The 17,064-nt window shown below is 55.0% G+C and overlaps 8 protein-coding genes across 8 annotated transcripts; 4 read left to right on the top strand and 4 right to left on the bottom strand.

Moving 5' to 3' along the window:
* Positions 1 to 29: 29 nt before the first annotated feature.
* LTR77_001239 (uncharacterized protein) lies at positions 30 to 1,141 on the top strand (the record flags this gene model as incomplete). Its single annotated transcript, XM_064798501.1, has 2 exons — positions 30 to 789; positions 843 to 1,141. 2 exons carry the CDS (start codon positions 30 to 32, stop codon positions 1,139 to 1,141), a joined length of 1,059 nt encoding a protein of 352 aa, XP_064662828.1.
* A 969-nt stretch (positions 1,142 to 2,110) lies between these two features.
* LTR77_001238 (uncharacterized protein) lies at positions 2,111 to 3,186 on the bottom strand (the record flags this gene model as incomplete). Its single annotated transcript, XM_064798500.1, has 3 exons — positions 2,111 to 2,228; positions 2,277 to 2,679; positions 2,733 to 3,186. 3 exons carry the CDS (start codon positions 3,184 to 3,186, stop codon positions 2,111 to 2,113), a joined length of 975 nt encoding a protein of 324 aa, XP_064662827.1.
* Positions 3,187 to 4,166: 980 nt separating this feature from the next.
* LTR77_001237 (uncharacterized protein) lies at positions 4,167 to 4,964 on the top strand (the record flags this gene model as incomplete). Its single annotated transcript, XM_064798499.1, has 2 exons — positions 4,167 to 4,396; positions 4,469 to 4,964. 2 exons carry the CDS (start codon positions 4,167 to 4,169, stop codon positions 4,962 to 4,964), a joined length of 726 nt encoding a protein of 241 aa, XP_064662826.1.
* A 57-nt stretch (positions 4,965 to 5,021) lies between these two features.
* On the top strand, positions 5,022 to 5,426 carry LTR77_001236 (uncharacterized protein; the record flags this gene model as incomplete). The annotated part of the gene is made up of 1 exon (XM_064798498.1): positions 5,022 to 5,426. The coding sequence occupies one exon, from the start codon at positions 5,022 to 5,024 to the stop codon at positions 5,424 to 5,426; it is 405 nt and encodes a 134-aa protein (XP_064662825.1).
* Positions 5,427 to 5,824: 398 nt separating this feature from the next.
* Positions 5,825 to 7,006, bottom strand: LTR77_001235 (uncharacterized protein; the record flags this gene model as incomplete). Its single annotated transcript, XM_064798497.1, has 1 exon — positions 5,825 to 7,006. One exon carries the CDS (start codon positions 7,004 to 7,006, stop codon positions 5,825 to 5,827), a length of 1,182 nt encoding a protein of 393 aa, XP_064662824.1.
* Positions 7,007 to 8,104: 1,098 nt separating this feature from the next.
* LTR77_001234 (uncharacterized protein) lies at positions 8,105 to 9,529 on the top strand (the record flags this gene model as incomplete). The annotated part of the gene is made up of 1 exon (XM_064798496.1): positions 8,105 to 9,529. The coding sequence occupies one exon, from the start codon at positions 8,105 to 8,107 to the stop codon at positions 9,527 to 9,529; it is 1,425 nt and encodes a 474-aa protein (XP_064662823.1).
* A 310-nt stretch (positions 9,530 to 9,839) lies between these two features.
* Positions 9,840 to 11,294, bottom strand: LTR77_001233 (uncharacterized protein; the record flags this gene model as incomplete). Its single annotated transcript, XM_064798495.1, has 1 exon — positions 9,840 to 11,294. The coding sequence occupies one exon, from the start codon at positions 11,292 to 11,294 to the stop codon at positions 9,840 to 9,842; it is 1,455 nt and encodes a 484-aa protein (XP_064662822.1).
* Positions 11,295 to 13,990: 2,696 nt separating this feature from the next.
* Positions 13,991 to 15,783, bottom strand: LTR77_001232 (uncharacterized protein; the record flags this gene model as incomplete). The annotated part of the gene is made up of 3 exons (XM_064798494.1): positions 13,991 to 14,297; positions 14,347 to 14,805; positions 14,855 to 15,783. The coding sequence occupies 3 exons, from the start codon at positions 15,781 to 15,783 to the stop codon at positions 13,991 to 13,993; spliced, it is 1,695 nt and encodes a 564-aa protein (XP_064662821.1).
* Positions 15,784 to 17,064: the final 1,281 nt, after the last annotated feature.

The following is a 17,064-nucleotide window of genomic DNA, read 5'->3' as shown; positions in this document are numbered from 1 at the left end:
CAAAGAAGACTTGGCCAATCACTCAAGACATGTGGCACAGCTCCAACGCCTCGTGGGGTTTCTTCCACTGGGTAGGCAGTGCGTCAGACTATATGGGCTATAACGCCGACAACGGGACCGTTGCCGTTAAGTCAGCGTTTGAAGTTGGACTCGGCTTCCGTCAAACGACGGCCGTCAATGATATGCCAGAAATCCTGGAGGTCGAAGCCGCCTTCCTGCAGATGACCCGAAACAACGGTGGTGAGTTCACCTGGAGGCACTGCAAATACACACCTGCCGTACTGGAGTACGAAGTCCACTTCCAGTCCGGAGAAATGGTCCTGCCTGAGGACACCAGCGCGAATCCCGTCTACGCAATCGCGAACAACAGCCGTCAATACGATACCAATAACCCCACCGCTCAACAACAGACACTAACGTCCCTGTACGAGGTATACGTTGCATACAGTCAAGTCAACGCCACAGTCGTATTCACCAAACCCTCTCCGCCAGGCCAGACGTGGAACGGCTTCCCCGACACTCTGAATGCATACGCCATGCAGTTCTACAACCAACACCGGCACGGAGAGACCTGGTATGACGATCCGCTCCCGAAGATCGTGAGCAGTTTCAACAACATGATGGTGCGTGGGAATGCTGAGTACACTCGTGAGATGCTCGCGGGCAAGGCCTCTCCCGGTGAGGTGGATCCTGGCGTTTCGCCGGACCAGAGAGTCAACGGGACAGAGAAGACAACACTTAATGTGTTCTCCAAGGACTACTCCTGGTTCGCGGCGGCTGCAGTCCTTGGTGAGCAAGCCACCTAAATGAATGGCTCTCGCATTGCTAATTAACAACGGTAGATTTGATTGTCATACTAGCCTTACTCCCTCTCTTCCGAGGCTTCTGGCTCTTCCCGAAGCATCCCGACCTCTCGCCGCTCGAACTTGCTCTGGCGTTCCGAAGCCCGTTGGCTGCAGATGTCCATTCAACGGCGGGTGCAGATGGGGTCGTGGAGGCTGTCGGAAGTCGGAAGATTGCTTATGGTGTTGTTGAGGAGGAAAGAAAGGGAGGGGCGTTCGCTTCGCCGAGCAATCGCCTTGCTTTTGGAATGGCCGACGTGGTTCGTCCACCGCAGAAAAATGCAACCATAATCGCTTGAGGAGATGAGCCTGTGAGGGTGGAGTCAATTGAACTCCTCGCCTTTGGTTGAACAACAGCGGCGCCCTTCTCCGCCAAGTCGCGATGCAGTTGGGCATGGTAGCGATTGATCACTGACTCTGCTGGGGCGTTGGTAATGGAGAAGTGTGACGAGCAGCCTGTCGTCGAAGACATGTCCGAAGCAGGACTGTTTGGAAATCTCGTTCTCGAGGCGGCTTCGACAGCGACGTGAGTACTTAATCCAGCTTCTCCTCGAGTACGTCCTGTCAATTACTTGAGCCACCAACGATGTGATACCTCAGAAACGCCTCTGAATTAATTCAAGACTCCACTCAGTACTCTTGTTCCGTTGTTCTGTTGATCCTTTGTACACTTGCGACGTACAATGAGTCGTTCTGCCACCTGCCGGGAATGAAGTGAGTGCAGCAAAAAGTTCTCGGGAATCGAACTACGGACCTCGACGAGTGAGAAACAAAAGAAAAACCCCCATCGTCAGAGGAGAGAAGAAACCAGGCGTACAGATTTGCTTCTATTCATTCCTAGCGCAGGATCGACCCAAGAGGGTGAGGAACTGGAGGCATTTAAGGAACTGGTCATGGTGCAGGCGAATTAGGGGGTGGGGGGTTTTAAATGGGTCTGAATCCATTGAGCAAATTTGTGCAGTGTGAACACTCGTTCGCCGGTAAGGGCTACTAAAGATACTTACGGGACTTTTGGAATAATACATATACCTTTGACAAGGGCTTGCCGACATTGCGCGGGGGGTGGACGGGGTGTGCTGGCGACGTCACTTCATCGACCCCTAAGATTCTTGCTGGTGGACATCAGTCTTCCTGGACTCCGCACAGGCAACGTGAAAGGCAAAAAACAAAAACAAGAAAAGGTAGGAGCATGAGGAGGATATCATCGACCGGCACTGGTCTTTTCAAGAGGTTGCGACTATACAATGGAGGTACCTACTGGCTATGTCCTACTTCTGCGGCTGCGCCAACTTGAGCTTCCCCTCATCATCGTACACCAACTCTCGCACCTTTACGCATCTGAGGTGGTTCTTGTCGGAAAGACTGGTGTCGTGATAAAACAGGTACCTGGAACAGTCAGTCAAGCGCCAGTAGTAGTTCTGAGGCCAAACTCACCATTTGCCCTTGAATTCCACAATCGAATGGTGGGTCGTCCACCCCTGGACCGGATCGAGGATCTTCCCAGCGTATGTGAACGGGCCCAACGGAGAGTCGCCAATCGCATGAGCCAGGAAGTGCGTGTCTCCGGTTGAGTACGAGAAGTAGTACTTCCCGTTGTACTTGTGCACCCAGGCGGCCTCGAAGAACCGGCGGTCGTGGTTGCTGGCGTGGATGGGCTTGCCGTCAGTGTCGTTGATGACGACCTCCTGGACACCACCGTCGAACGTGTGCATATCTTCGGTCATCTTCGCAACACGGGGGAAGATGGCAGGCTGGTCCCCAGACGCTTCCCTGTTGTCGTAGTCTTCCCGCTTGAACTCGCCGGTGGTCCAGCATTGCAGCTGGCCTCCCCAGATGCCTGAACGCAGGTATGTTAACACTGGGCCACTGTATCTGGATCGACGTACTCACCACCAAAATACAAATAAGCCTGTCCATCTTCGTCGACAAAACATGCTGGGTCGATACTATAGCTGCCTGGGATATAGTCCGGATCCGGCTTGAAGGGTCCCTCAGGCTTATCTGATTCGGCCACACCAATCCTGAAGATACCCTCCTTATCTCTTGCCGGGAAGTAGAAGTAGAACTTGCCATTCTTCTCGGCACAATCAGGAGCCCAGACTTGCTTCGATACCCATGGGATGTCATCAGCCTTCAGGGCAACGCCATGGTCTGTCGTCTTGCCACCAACGGAGTCCATGGACAGTACGTGGTAGTCGACCATGTCATATTGATCACCTTCATCGTTATCTTCGATCTCGTTCTCTCTGTCATGTGATGGATAGACGTAGATCTTGCCATTAAACACGTGAGCACTTGGGTCGGCAGTGAAAATGTTTGTGACGAGCGGTGCTGGATCGGACATATTGGCTTGGTTTTACTTCGCTAAAGCTGTCAAGTGCCATTGCGGGAGGTTTATGTACGGGCCTACCACTTTCGTTTAGGCTGAATGAGGAAGAACACGAGCGCTTGGCGGTGGTAGCTCGAGCCGCTTCTCACCAACGCTCTAGGGACTATTAGGACCGAGACCTCACTTCCGTATTCCGGCTGTTGTGTTTGCTCTCTTCCATATCGCCAAGACGCAGTCTGGTCGTTGTATGTATCACTCTGGGCTTGGACGCACCAGAAGGTGTACGTGAAGTCATGAGCTGCTGGCGCGGGCCACACGTAAGGACCGTGAACAGATGGCCTCAAAATCCTTACCATCGCAGTGGATCGCATCAGAGTTGCAAGACTGATCTGTCTGGCTAATCACTCATCTCACCTGTCAACGCTTCGCGACATGCTTTGAGGTGAGAAGTTCCTTTCTTTACAGAAAACACATCCAGCAGTCAGACTCCCGAAGACCTGGCCAAGCGAGGCACAGTGAAAGCAGCCCAGCGGACATATCTGGCAGCTTTCTCTCAGAGCCGACCCAATCGAAAAGGCCACAACACTCTCGCGGTGCGCGTTTCCCGTCTATGAGAAGATCCATTACACGGCTGGATCTGACCTGGCAGTGCCTGGTAGGCCTCGTTTGTTAACCCACAGCGAAGGGCGGCGAAAGAGACGACCACTACTTCAAGACTTCTCAACGCGCGACAACATGGCAGACACCCACTCTATGAACATGGCAGCACGACTTAATCTGAAGCAATTGATCCCTTGCGGACTGCCTGGCAGCCATCGATGGCAGAAAAGTCCCTGATGCACTGGGACTGGAGCTTCACCGCCTGTGCACTATTCGCGGCATTCGCTATCATATCGGCTTTGCTGAGGAGCTGAGGGGATAACTTCCGGAATTTACGCTTGCTCTAAACGCGCGGAGCATCATGAGCAACGGCATCCCGGACATGAGCACAGACGATGACTTCGCATACTGCATCTGGCCCGGAGACTGCGGAGGAGAACACCTACCGAGAACTGGCGCAACGATACCCTCAGATGAAGTACCAAGTTGCCCGTGCTTGCGCCGTGGCTGGCTACGACAAGTTATACCAGGAGCTCGACGTACTTCCAGAGACCCACATAGCAGAAGAGGCTAGGGAGTGCGGCAGTACGGCCATTTACGATCAGATCATGGCGGCTCCAGTGGGGTACGAGGTGATGAACGACTACACCCGTTGAATTTGTCCGCAGGAACCAGCTGTGTGCTGGATGCTCGATAGTAAACAGTCTGTTGGATACGCTACCACTCCGGAGTTCGATGACTATGGTGAAGAGACTTTTGGTCTGTGGGACGACCCAGGATTTGAACAAAGATCCATCGACATCACCGAAGACATGAGCGTGGATCGCAACGCCGTGGAAGCGACACCCCTTCACCCAATCGATGGAGTCGGGAGTCCTCTGCTGTACCAGCGCCTCCCACTGGACCTGCCAACCATCGACGAAGACGTGCTCATCCCCATTTCTGCCTACTACGGTGACATCGACCGATACGAGCGCTTGCGGCGGCCCAAGATGCTACCTTACGAACTGAACTGTTGTGTAATAGGCATCTATCACAACACAATGTTCGCCATCTGGTGGTCAAAACAGTCGATGGAGACCAAGGGCATCTGCGTCATCAGAGCGGCTATCAACGCACGCTTCATCATGAATAACGTGCTATCTCGCGCAACCACCGGCGACGACAAGAGCGACAATCCATACCTGATCTGATATCCCACAATTGCCAAAGCATCCACATACCGACACTTGGCGAAAGTGCGGCCACAGATGCTACCACAGGCTGTCCGCGCATGCATCGTCGGTGACTACCAGAACGTCTTCGATGAGCTTCTGCCGGATACCGTACCGGATGCAGCCCTCATGGCAGAGGCGAAGGAAAGCAGCAATGCGCACTACGCAAAGGCTCTAACAGAACGTGCTCGAGCGCTCGGTGGCGTCAAAGCTCTCGCGGCACACAAGCAGTGGCAGGAGAACACTCAACGCTCCTTGATGCACTCTGACAACATCGTCTTGAGCAAGATCGATCCCTCGAATTTGATCAGCGAGGTCCCAGGGTTATACAACGGCTTATCCTTCAACACCAAATCCGTCGAGTTAATGGCTTGTTTGCCAGACGTGTGGAAGCTGCCGCAGGAACCTGTGGCTCCCGTAAGGGTTGATTACTCAAGCTAGCCTCTAAAACAACCCGAGTTTGCAAGAAGATAAGGGGACGTGGCACCACTGGGCCAGGATGTCAGATATGAGATTTTCACGGCGTTGGTTGCACCACTGTCTTCGAGGATATGCATACAGTGGGACTTTGGCACAGGATCCTTCTGGCTCCGCCGTTAACGACCAAGCCGCCGACAGTAAAAGGGGCCAACTAGGTGAGACTGAGCTGTGTGAAATGGATCTTCTCGCGGACCAGGACAGCTTGCCGATGATAGTGATGTGGCCGTTTCAGGGACGTCTGGATCTCGGAGAAGACTGCTAGGTGTGAGGTGGGCCGCTTTCACTGTCCCTCGCTTGACGACCACACAAGGGTCTTGTAGCATAGCAACTATTTAGCATGGTATCAACACTCAAAGGCATCACTCATCCTGCTCCATCATGCTCAAGCAGTCGAGCTCGGTCTTGACAATCCGCTCAAACTCCTTGCGCTCCATGCCAGAACTTTTCGCCAACCGGAAAAGACTTTTGATATCTGTACTGATGTGTTGCTTCACGGCCATCTGTGCGCGATCGGATCCTCTGCTCACGCTACCGCGTTGAGAGGAGAGTTCGCTCATCTCCGCTGCTTTGGTCTCCAGGCGTTCTATGCTACTGGTGCTGGAGGAGATGGGCGAGATGGGTTCAGGGGCTGAGACGCGTTGTTCGGGTGGTGAAGAGGCGGGGAAGAGGCTTGTGCCGTTTGGTCGGGAGGTGCGACCGTCTGTTTGTTGGGATTGGGAATGTGGGAGGGCGCTGCCGTTGAGTGAGCTCTCGCCGAGCTCCGGGTGTTCTTCATCGGGGTCGTAGGCGTCCATGGCGGGTTGCACTTCGGCGCCATAGCGGGCGTAGTAGTCGAGCTCGGATTGTGTGCGCTGCCGTCCTGCTGCTGCTTGTGCGGTTGGAGGGGCTGCTGGGGCTGCTGCCTGCTGTGGAGCGGGCGTCCGGCTTGGTGTGCGGTCATAGGAGGCCCAGTAGTCGTCGTCTTCTTCTGCGTCTTTGGGCTGGCTGGGCTCTTGCTGGTTCTGTCCGCTATCCTGGCGTACTTGTGGCGCAGCTCTCGCGCTTGCAGCGTCCGTGGCTTCGAGTATGGTGTCGAACCACTCAGTGTCATCGTCCAAGTCTTCCAGGCTCTGCAGCTCTGACAGCTTCCAGCCTGCTCCCGTACCTCCATGCTCGTCTGTCTCGCACCATACGAAGATGGGCAGGAGTTCAAACTGCTCCACCTCTATCCTGGACTGTAGCGTCTCCTCATCCAACCTCCTGTACTTTGCGGGCCTCGTGTCGTCGAGCTCAACCTCGCCAGAAACAGGATGTGGCTCGAGTTGCATTCGTTCAATCACCGGCGGTAGCTTCTCCGCTCGCTCAGCGTCCCAGGAGAGTAAAGGCAGCCAGCCATCGCTTCTCGGAGCGTTGCCAGCCAAGAAGTTGACCCTCTGTCTTAAGAGTGGTGAAAGTAGTGGTAGGAGGGCAGGCGGTGGTCGAGGCGAGACGAAGGCTGTTGGCAGGCAGGCGAGCAGCGGCGGGAGCAGATCTCGAGAGTTGGGTGGTGGTGGTAGATGCATGGCTTTTGTGTTGCAGAGAAGAATGTATCGAATGTGTTCTTTACTCGTAGTGGTATGTCCAAGTTCTATGCTCGGTTGCAGGTGTTGATTTCCTGGTAGGAAGTTGAGCTTGGCTTTTCACATGCAACTGTTCAATTCACTGCACCCGCCGTCGAGCCCACACGTTCAAGAATGAGGAACACAGCGGAAGGAAAGAGGTTGCACTTAGCTGACCGAGCAAATCCCTCTTACGGGCCAGAGTGACCGCAGCAAACACAACACAGGCCCATTGCAGTGGGTCGGCAAAGGGTAAATGGAGAGCTTCTCACTTGTTGCCGTCGGCTTTGCAGCAGCTTCTCCTTTGGGCCGGCCGCCTTTTGCACGTGCTCGTCTCACTTCTCCCTTCCAGCCGCACGCGAACCTCGATCTCTGCTCGTGCTTCTCCCTCGTGTTCAGCCGGCTTTCCGCCACGCCTCGTCCAGAGTGGTCCGAGAGATCCAGATCGCACAAGGCGTTCTTGTTTCAGATGTCGCTTGTCCCGCAGTCAGACGCTTCCCCATTGGGCGGCCGCTAGAGTTTCGAGTTGACCTTCGCGCCGACCCCAGACTTCACTTCATCCTCTCCACCACTACTCGTGCTTTGTTCATCCTTCGATACAGCAACCACAGACGTCCTACCTCATGCTCTATAGTGAGACTGGGACTTACTCTGGCGTCGATGTATCCGCACGTGTCTTGACTCCCGAGCTGGAACGGCGTCGGACTCAGGTCCAAGCCCGCACACTACACCTCTTACATGCCCCGTGCGGCAACGTGTTTCGATGAGGAGACGCCCAGTCGCCATGCGTGAGAACCGCCCAAGCGAGCCCTCAACACCGCGTGAGCCCCATACGGGGTTTGGCGAGCCCGACCTCTATACAATAAGTCTCCCAATGTCGCTATTGTTTCGCGTTTCTTCTATTCACCGCTGCACCACTTTCTCTTCTCGTGCCTTCTCGACTCACTCGTTCGGTCGATTTCTCTTAAAACAAACGACACTCGTTACAGATCTGTGCTGGACGCAGGTTACTTTCATTAATATTATCACCCACCATTAATTCGTTCGTTGGACACGGCAAGCATGCACTACGTACCACAAATCCTGACCTCACTATGCATCCTGAGCTGGCATCAGGTGCATGCGGCACCGGTGAAAGCACATTCCTCCGGAGGAGCAGAACATATTGTCTTCATCAACAAGGACCACCCGATACCGCCGCGAGTGGAAGATGTCCTAGAACGTCTGGCCCTCAACGACAAGCACCCCGATGTGCGACGGGTGTTCAACAACAGCCAGTTTCAAGGCTTCGCTGCATCGATGCAGTCGCACTGCTTGGACTCTCTCGGCAAGATGGCCGACATCTCCATCGTTGAGCCGGCCACTACTGTCGCCAGTGCAGGTATGAACGTCCGGCCCAACGCACCCTGGGGCCTACAGCGTATCTCGACGTCATCCACTGTCCGCGGCAACGACAAGTCACTTGACTACACCTACTCCTTCTCGAACCAGCAGCTCGGCGGTGGAGCAGACATCTACATTGTCGATACCGGCATCTACACCGCCAACAACATCTTCGGAGGAAGAGCGAAAATGCTCTGGACCTTCGATGGCGACATGACCGACAACGACGGCCACGGCACACATGTGGCGGGCACAGCAGGCGGTTCCATCCTCGGCGTCGCCTCCAACGCTAACATCTTCGGCATCAAAGCCCTCGACAGCGACGGTGGAGGCTGGTCATCAGACGTCGTCGCCGGCATCGACCAAGTGATCAAATACCACGACCAGCGCAAATCCTCCGGCCAACCCTTCCTCGGCTCCGTCATGTCCATGTCCCTCGCTTCCACAGGCGAAGTCGGCGCCATGAACTCCGCCATCCAAGCCGCCATCGCCGCGGGCGTGCACACGGTCGTCGCAGCCGGCAACGAAGGCGACGACGCCTGCGATGCCTCGCCCGCCTCCAACGGCGGCTTGAACGGCCCTGCCATCACTGTCGGCGCAGTAGACATGGACACCCACCGCGCGGACTTCAGCAACTACGGACAGTGCGTCGACCTCTACGCCCCCGGCGTCAGCATCATCAGCTCCTGGATCGGCGGCCCGAACATGATCAACACGCTCTCCGGCACGTCGATGGCGACACCGCACGTCACTGGGATCGTGGCGTACGCGATGGCGAACAAGACGCTTGCGGCGGATCCGCAGTTGATGAAGGAGTGGGTGCGGATGACGGCGTTGTATATGGGGGAGGATGGGGTGTTGTTGGCGAACAACGGCGTGCAGGCGGATGAGGGGCAGGGGTTGGTGGGGTTTGATAGGATGACCGCGGCGGCTTTTGAGGATGCGAGGGATGAGAGGCCGGTGAGGTCGAAGAAGAAGTGGAGTAAGAAGGGAGGTAGGAAGGTCGGCAGGAAGGGGGGCAGGAAGGGAGGCAAGAAGGGAGGGGTTGCGAAGAGGATGAGTGAGGTGTGGGATAGTGTTGTGGAGAGTGTGGGGTTGTATTGACGTTCAAGTAATCGAGGAGCTTGAAAGAATTCACGCATTACGAGTAACGGCCGCGCTGTATTGGTAGTACTGAAAATGGGACATATTGTGCACTTTTGATCAACTCTGCATTGGACAATGTCTGTCGCTGCCCTATCTAAATGCAACGCCCGAGCGCCTTCGCTAAATCATGCTTGAATCGAGGGTATCATGCCCTGCCCTATGCGCCTTCCTTTTCGTGATCGCAGAGTGAACGCTCTTTTCCCTTGCAAACCCCACAAAAGACAGCAGCTGCCGGAAGGTGAAGGAAGGCGCAATCAAATAACAGCCATCAAAATTCAGTGCTGTCCTGTGCACTCCGCCTCTGCTTCCGGTTGTAGAACTTGCGCTTGTCCTCGCCACCCCAGTACAGCGCAAAGGCACCAGGGTTGACGCTCGCGCGAGGGTCGAAGGTCGGGTTCTGGTCTTCAACAGTCTTCACGATGGCCTCGAGATGAGATGCAATCTCGTCCGGCTTCGCTGGGAAGTAGCAGAGGTAGCCGGTGCTGCTGACACGGTGATGGAAAATGGGTGTCTCGAACTTGACGCGAGGTTGGGAGTTTGGGAAGTCGGGCGGGATAGAGAGGGTCACGTTGAAGATGCCTCCTTCTAGGTTGGTCGATGAGTTGCCGAAGATGGTGAGGCGCCAGACGAACGGGTTCTTGGAATTTGGAAGGCTGATCTCCATCCGTGAGCCGGGGTAGGAGGTGTGGTTCCACTTATGCTCAAACTGTTTGAATTGGAACGCGAGCTGCGTGGCGAGCTGAGTCCCCTGGTCGACCTGTACCGCGCCTTGCGACTCCCAGCAGATACGTTCCATTTCGAGGTGGTCGTGGATGCGCTTGAGGCGGCGTTCGAGCCCGGCGTAGTCAAAGGAGCCTTCAATGCTGTTGGGCGGGTATTCGAACGGCATGCGCGTGAAGGCCTTGCCATCAGCTTGCTCGCTCTTTGCCGCGTTGGTGGCCTTGAGGTAGCTATCGTAGTACCATAGAAAGCGGCGTTTGATCATGTCCGTGAAGGGTTCCCACCTGCCGGAGTCGAGCGCGGCGAATGTGGCTTCTGCATCGTACTCACGAACGGACGTGTCGGTGTTTGGAGTTTCGGAGCCATCGTCAACCGCCTCTGCAAATGTCATCTTTCCAGCCGGCGTTTGAGCCTTGCTGCGGATTCGGCTGTAGACCGCAGGGATCTTGTTCTCATCGATACACAGCAGAGCCTCCATGCGCTGAATGACCGTGATACGCAATGTCTCATGGCGGATCTTCGCAATGTACGCCTGTGGCTCCGGTTCCTCTTTCTTTGACTCTTCATGACCGGGCTCGTTCTCGTAGGGATGCGCACTCATCAAACTCTGGATGCTCAGCAGAATGCTCTCCAAGCCCTGTGCACTGCTCCACTCCTCACCCGGCTCGCCTCGCCATGTGCCCAGGATGCTTAGACACACCTTGCCGCAGTTGTAGATGTTGGGGTTGAAGCGACATCTCCCAGAGTTGGTGGTGATGCAGGTCACCGCGGGACTTTTGATGGGATAGTCCTTGCCAAACTGGAGGTTGAATTCGAAGAAGCCGAACTCGTAGGGTGTCTCTGGAGGTCCGATGATGCAAGCCCGTACGTGACGGACATCACTGTCCTGGCATGCGACAGCGAGCGAAAGGTCACTGCCCTTCTGTACCTGAGCTATCTCCCTGGCGATGCGCGCTGTTGCTCCTGATGTGTTGGGTGACGATGTGTTCTGCCTGTTCGCCATGCTGTGTAGTGGTGGAGGGAGCAGTGAGAGAGGGCGTGGGAGAGGTCATAGCATGGTGTGGTGAGGGTTGTTTGTGTTTTCGTGAAAGAAGGCTGGAGGTTGGAAGTTGCTCCAGCCAGGCACCGAAAGCTCAAGCCATTGGGAAAGGTGGGGTCGGATCTAAAGTTATCTTAGCGTGGACCCTGATCATCTTCACTTCACGCGCTTCCACGCTCTCTCCACGTTCAAGAATAGCAGCCATCCACTCTTCTCTACGACGGTTGCGGTGAAACAGGCCACATTACTCTGGTCAGCAGGCGGCCGTTGTCTGCGAGAGCGTCCCTTTCACGGCTACTCTGACCTACTAGTGGACCGCTTTCACTTCATCGAGACGTTTGAGCGGCCAAATCTCGAACATGTGGGCACAACCAACATCCAACAGACTCACAAGGATACTTGCTGACATTCCTTAGGGTCGTATTCAATTTGATGATAATTTCGAAGTCCGGCGGATTAATTTACAATCGTACTTTCTCCCCAGGCCTGCAGAAGCTCGACAGCAACGAGTATCTCATCCTCGCCGGTACTTTCCACGGCATCCACGCCATCAGTCGATCCATCAACCCTGCGCCGCCAGCCGAGCAGCTACCAGGCAATCGCAGACCTCCTACGACCGGAATTGAGAGTCTGGAGAGCAGCCATTTTAGGCTTACATGCTTTCAAGCACCCACAGGCGTGAAGTTCTTGCTGGTCACGAGTCCGGAGCAGCCGAATACAGATGTTGTGGTGAGGAGGTGCTATGAGCTGTACGGAGACTTTGTAATGAAGAATCCCTTCTATTCAATGGAGATGCCGATACGGGTCGAGAAGTTTGATAGGGCACTGGGTGGGTATCTGGTGCGGCCATGAACAGGCGGAACACTTGCGAATATGCGGGCGACGAACGACGATCCCATAGTGTCTCGCTGCATTGAGACTATCTGGCCCTCTACGTCCGTACTAGGCACAAGCGCTGGGCGAATCCTGACCAGAAAGCAACCCAGGACCGGTGTCCTGGACGATTTGTTGCGATACGCAAAGAAACGGTCTCTGCTGGGGTCAAAAGAGGACGTGCAACTGTATTTTGCGGCCTGCACTAACCACGCGATGCGACCCCAGCCGGACGGCTTTGGAGCAACGGGACGATGTGCGATAAGGAATGCAGGAATGCGGTAGGTAGCAATTGAGAGCTCATCATGACCAACATATGGACAATACCAAAGAAAGCACTTTGCAACCACCAAGCTCATTTCGTAGCAGGTACCTCCTGCCTCCGAGAAAATCGGATATGGACCCGGATTTGACCGAGAGCCTCTTGTGTGCCTCCGCTGCCTCCCCACAAGCTCATCCACAATCCTTGTTGCCCATGGTATCTCTCGTTATTCACAATGTCCCACTCTTTCTTCACTTCACCCACTCTTCTCCCACTTCACTCATCGTATGGTATATCGCACTTATTAGCAGTCCGCGCAACATTCACAACACTCTGCACAACATTCACATCCCTCCTCGCACACGAAACAACAGCACAATGTCGCAAGACAGGCCTTGAAGCACCCGCCGCCGCCTCCTCCACCGCTTTGGCGTGGGGGTGGTCTGTCAAGCATTGACTGTCAGTTGCATGTGTTCCGTTGAAGTGTATATGGTTGTCACTCACCCTTGCTGATACTGCATCGGAGGCGGCCCTTGCTGGTACTGTTGCGGCGGGGGTCCATAGTTGCCTTGCGGAGGGGGATAATTGCCCTGCGGAGGGCCGTAGCTGTATGCGCTGGTCAGTGACTCTTCGCAATGCCTTTCTCGCGCGATACGACATACTATGCCTGCTGCGGCTGGTTCGGGTAGCCGTAGCCAGGCTGTTGCTGGCCGTAATAGCCTTGTGCCGACATTGCGGTGGTGGATAGGCTCCCGCTTTCGAGGTGGGGAGATGTCTTGGTTGCTTTATCGCCGGCGTCAGCGGCGTGGCAGGTCGGGGAAGGTTGTTGTTGATGCCGCGCAGCTGGTAACAACAGATGTCACAGGAACGATGCGGTGAAAATGTGTCAAGAGGCGCTGTCACCTGGCGAGTCGACCGACCGTCGCAAGGTGTCGATAGTAAGGTCGAGAGGTGTTGTCAGCAGGTCGGGGACGGTGGAGGCCAAGGAGGCAAGCGAGAGATGAAGCTTTGCTTTGCAGGGAGGGTTGCCGCCGATTCCAACTGCCACGTGCACCAACAATGTGTTTGATGGACAGTCAGCTGCTGATTGATGGTGTTGCTCTCAAGAAAGTTGGTGTGGAGGACAATTTTGTAGGTTAATATGGTCTTGCGCCTCCACGACTTGTACGTATTGCTGCGTCTGCTGAGCCACACTAACAAGGACATCAACACACCATGCACACTCTAATGTATTACGTGGCTCGAAGCCGGCTCGCCGGCAGCCGGGCCGACTGGGACATCTGGCGAGATATACAATGTAACTTGTACACTTCCCTCAAGGCCTATCAAGACACCATCCCATATCCAGGAACGCTTCGTAAAAGCAACAGATGGAAGGCTAAAGATGTATAGAGCAATGCCAATGCTATCCAACGCCGCCAATGCAGCAGGGTTAAACGCTTTCGCTATGCACACCAAGCAACTGAATCCCCAAGCACTCCATCATTAACGCCACACATGCAGCTTACCCGACGACCTCCTCCATCTACCGGCGCGGGTCTAGACCGCTCCTCATGCTCCCCAACGATGGATCTATCGCTGCCGACTGAACGCTGAGATCCATTTCGTCTGCTTCGGCCGGGTCGACCACCACTTCGACATCGTTCGCGAGCGCCCTTACGCTCTGGCGTCGCGGCTGTCTCGCCATGGACTGCATGGCGATGAAGCGGAGCATCAAGTCTTTGACAAGACTCCAGTTGTGCTGCTCCGTTTGGTACAAGCAGCGCGTCAAGTGTGCAACGTACCAGGATTTCGAGGCCGAAGAGGGAGCAGTGGCGAAGGCTGTGAGGAGACTATGGTTTATTAGTACCTCTTTGATGTACTCCTGGAGCAAATACTCACATTCGCAGGTGCAGCGTATGACAAGCTTCCCAAGCATCGTCCGGCAGTCTGGACATTACGCTGAACAACTCCACAGCCTGCAACTGCAGCCTCGCAGAGTTTGCGGCAAGAGGACTGTAAGCCGCAAGATGCAATCCAGCCGCCAACTTGCAGGCATATGCAAGGGCGCCGTCGTACTTTACAGCCACTGTGGGCTCTGGCTGCTTCAAGAACTGATACCAGCCTTGGACCTCCATCTCCAAAGTAGACGGCGTGATGGAAGGCTGCAATGCCAAATCTTCCGGTGGATCGTCCGGGCCGACTCTCTCAGGTATGCTCATGATCAAATCACTGATCTCATCCAGCATGTCTTGATCCGGCTGTAGCTGCGGCGTGTCTTGCAGTGAGCTGGGCTGCGAGGTGTCCCCGGCCGTGTACAGAGGCGCTTCACTGAAAAAAACCGCATGGACGAGATCAAGCCTGGTCGATGTTAGTGCGTTGAAGGACATCTGCAAGTATGATGACTTACATCTGGAGAAACATGGCCAAACCGCCGTTGTCTCCGATTCTGACTGTTCCTCCCCGGAGCCTGATGATCTGGCAGAGACCGTGAAGGTGCATGGTAGCCTCCCTCGAGCCACGAGAGATTTCATAGCTGGTCAGGCAAGCCAGCGCTCCGATCGTCCTATCTTCGAGTGCCTCGGTGGGGCTCTTCAGCCGTCTGTTGATGAGCGCGAGAACTTTGGTCTTGAGGAGGTCGGTATCCGCCCGGGTTTGACCAGGCTCCAGAGCGTCCAGGTATCCGATCGACTTCAGACATAGAGCAAACAACAGCATCTGCGACGTGGTATCGTTTGACGGATCGCCGGGCAGGTCAAGCTCAGGCTGTGAAGGCCATTGCGCACCAAGCCAATGGTTGTACCGCTGACATATGCTCAGCAGATGCTCCAGTTGACCAGGAGTATCGAGTGGGTTGATATCGTCGAAGGTCGGTCGACGTGGCCTCTGGCGTCGAGGTAAGTTGACCGTAAACGTGCCAAAGACTCCCGGCTGTGCTCTGGTACTGGCCCGTTGTCTGATATTACGACTCAGCTTCGCCTGCTCATCGCTAATCGAAGTTTTTGGACTGGGACGCCTCTGCTTGACGCCCTCTTCATCATGAATCGTCGGCAACTCGTCTCGGGACAAGCTACTACTGGTTCGTCGATGTACCTCCAGGTCCGTTGGGAGAGATTGAGTGCTGCCTTTGCGTTTCCTGGACTCTTGTCTGGACCCGCCTGCAGACGATTGCGGAGGACTCGAAGCCTCTGAAGGTGAGCCTTCTGTGCTTTCGGGCGTCGATTCTTCGAAACGCTGTCGTCTTCTGAAGTCGCGCATGGCCTGGCTCCGGATCTTTCGGCGCGTCTCGTCGTCATGTTCGGTTTGACCTGGTGTTACGTTGACGAATTGGAACGACATGGTCTGCCTCTCGAAGGCGATATCCGTAGGTGAGCGAGCTCAACGCCAAAGAACTCTGGTGAAAAGACTGATCGTCGTTCAAAAGTCGGATCTCCAGCAAGCGTGGTCGACTCTGGTGGCTTTGCGTATGGTTGCAGGCGGTTGAAGGAAAGGCTGGGTATTCGAGACGAAGGCAATGTGTCTTGGGCTCTTGGTAGGTCGTTCCGTTGTCTTCTATATGCTTTGGAGCAGACGTCCATATTCTATCTCACTTTTGGTACTGGCATACTGTCAACGGGGCCAACATCTCATCTATGCCGCGACTTAGACATCCTACTGTGCTAATACAGTACACGCCGATCAATCTCCTACGCTGACTCTCTGGACGCAGCATCGCTGTGTCGGTGTTCACCATCGTCTAAATTAGAGCCGCAACAACTCAAGCATGGCATACTGTCTGCTCATTCGCTCGACGATCACAGGACAATGACCTGGCCCAATGGCTCAGACTAAGGAGCTGAATAAGGTGAAATCCAAGGGTCGTGGACACCGAGCAGAGGCCACTATGCCGGAGCCTAGCTGGCGTCGGAGTGCAGCGTCTGCGATCCGCCGTCTGGCGGTCACTGACGGCGGTAGTGCCATTGCGTGCGTAGGTTAGTGCACGCTTGGTCATTTCAAGCTCTGCCCTACGCCACGAGGAAGGCTCCAGGATAGGTAAAGAGGATCTAAGGCGGTGGACACGGAATCAGACCGACGAGTTACTCGAGCAGAAGCATTTAGGCAGACGCTTTTGGAAGCTGTCCAGCGAGATATCTGAAGTAGTCGATTGCTCTTCCGTAGATGGGTCCAGGGTCATTGAGTGAAGTCTGGTCCAACAAGGCGGTCGCTTCGGCCCCAAGATATGTCGAAGGAGCAAGTAGCTCAACGCTAGGAGCGCTGCGTTCGCCTACATCTCCCAAGTCAAGGCAAGTATCGGCGTTGAGCCTCCTACACTGCAAAGACGGCGACCGACTGCACCGCCTGATTGCAGATCGTCTTTGGGCCTTGTTCCCTCGCGTACCTCGTCGGAAGCACATCCTTGTCACTTCTGGATCACTGCAACGATGGGAGACGTAGAGACGAGGAGTATCCGATCGATATCGAAGCGGATAGAGCACCTCAGCATGTAGTTCACACATTGCATACTGGACCTTGAACTTGGCACCTCTTCAACACAGCCATTCATCTACATCGTTTTTGAGAAATCAATGGACGGAGAATTGATGTGTCCCTACCCCATCGATCAACCATCGACCAACGGAT

This window comes from Saxophila tyrrhenica, assembly GCF_035928015.1.
Source record: "Saxophila tyrrhenica strain CCFEE 5935 chromosome Unknown scaffold_2, whole genome shotgun sequence".
NCBI classification, from domain to species: Eukaryota; Fungi; Ascomycota; class Dothideomycetes; order Mycosphaerellales; family Extremaceae; genus Saxophila; species Saxophila tyrrhenica.
The sequence above is the reverse complement of the archived record's forward strand: the minus strand, read 5'-3'. Positions and strand labels throughout refer to the sequence as shown.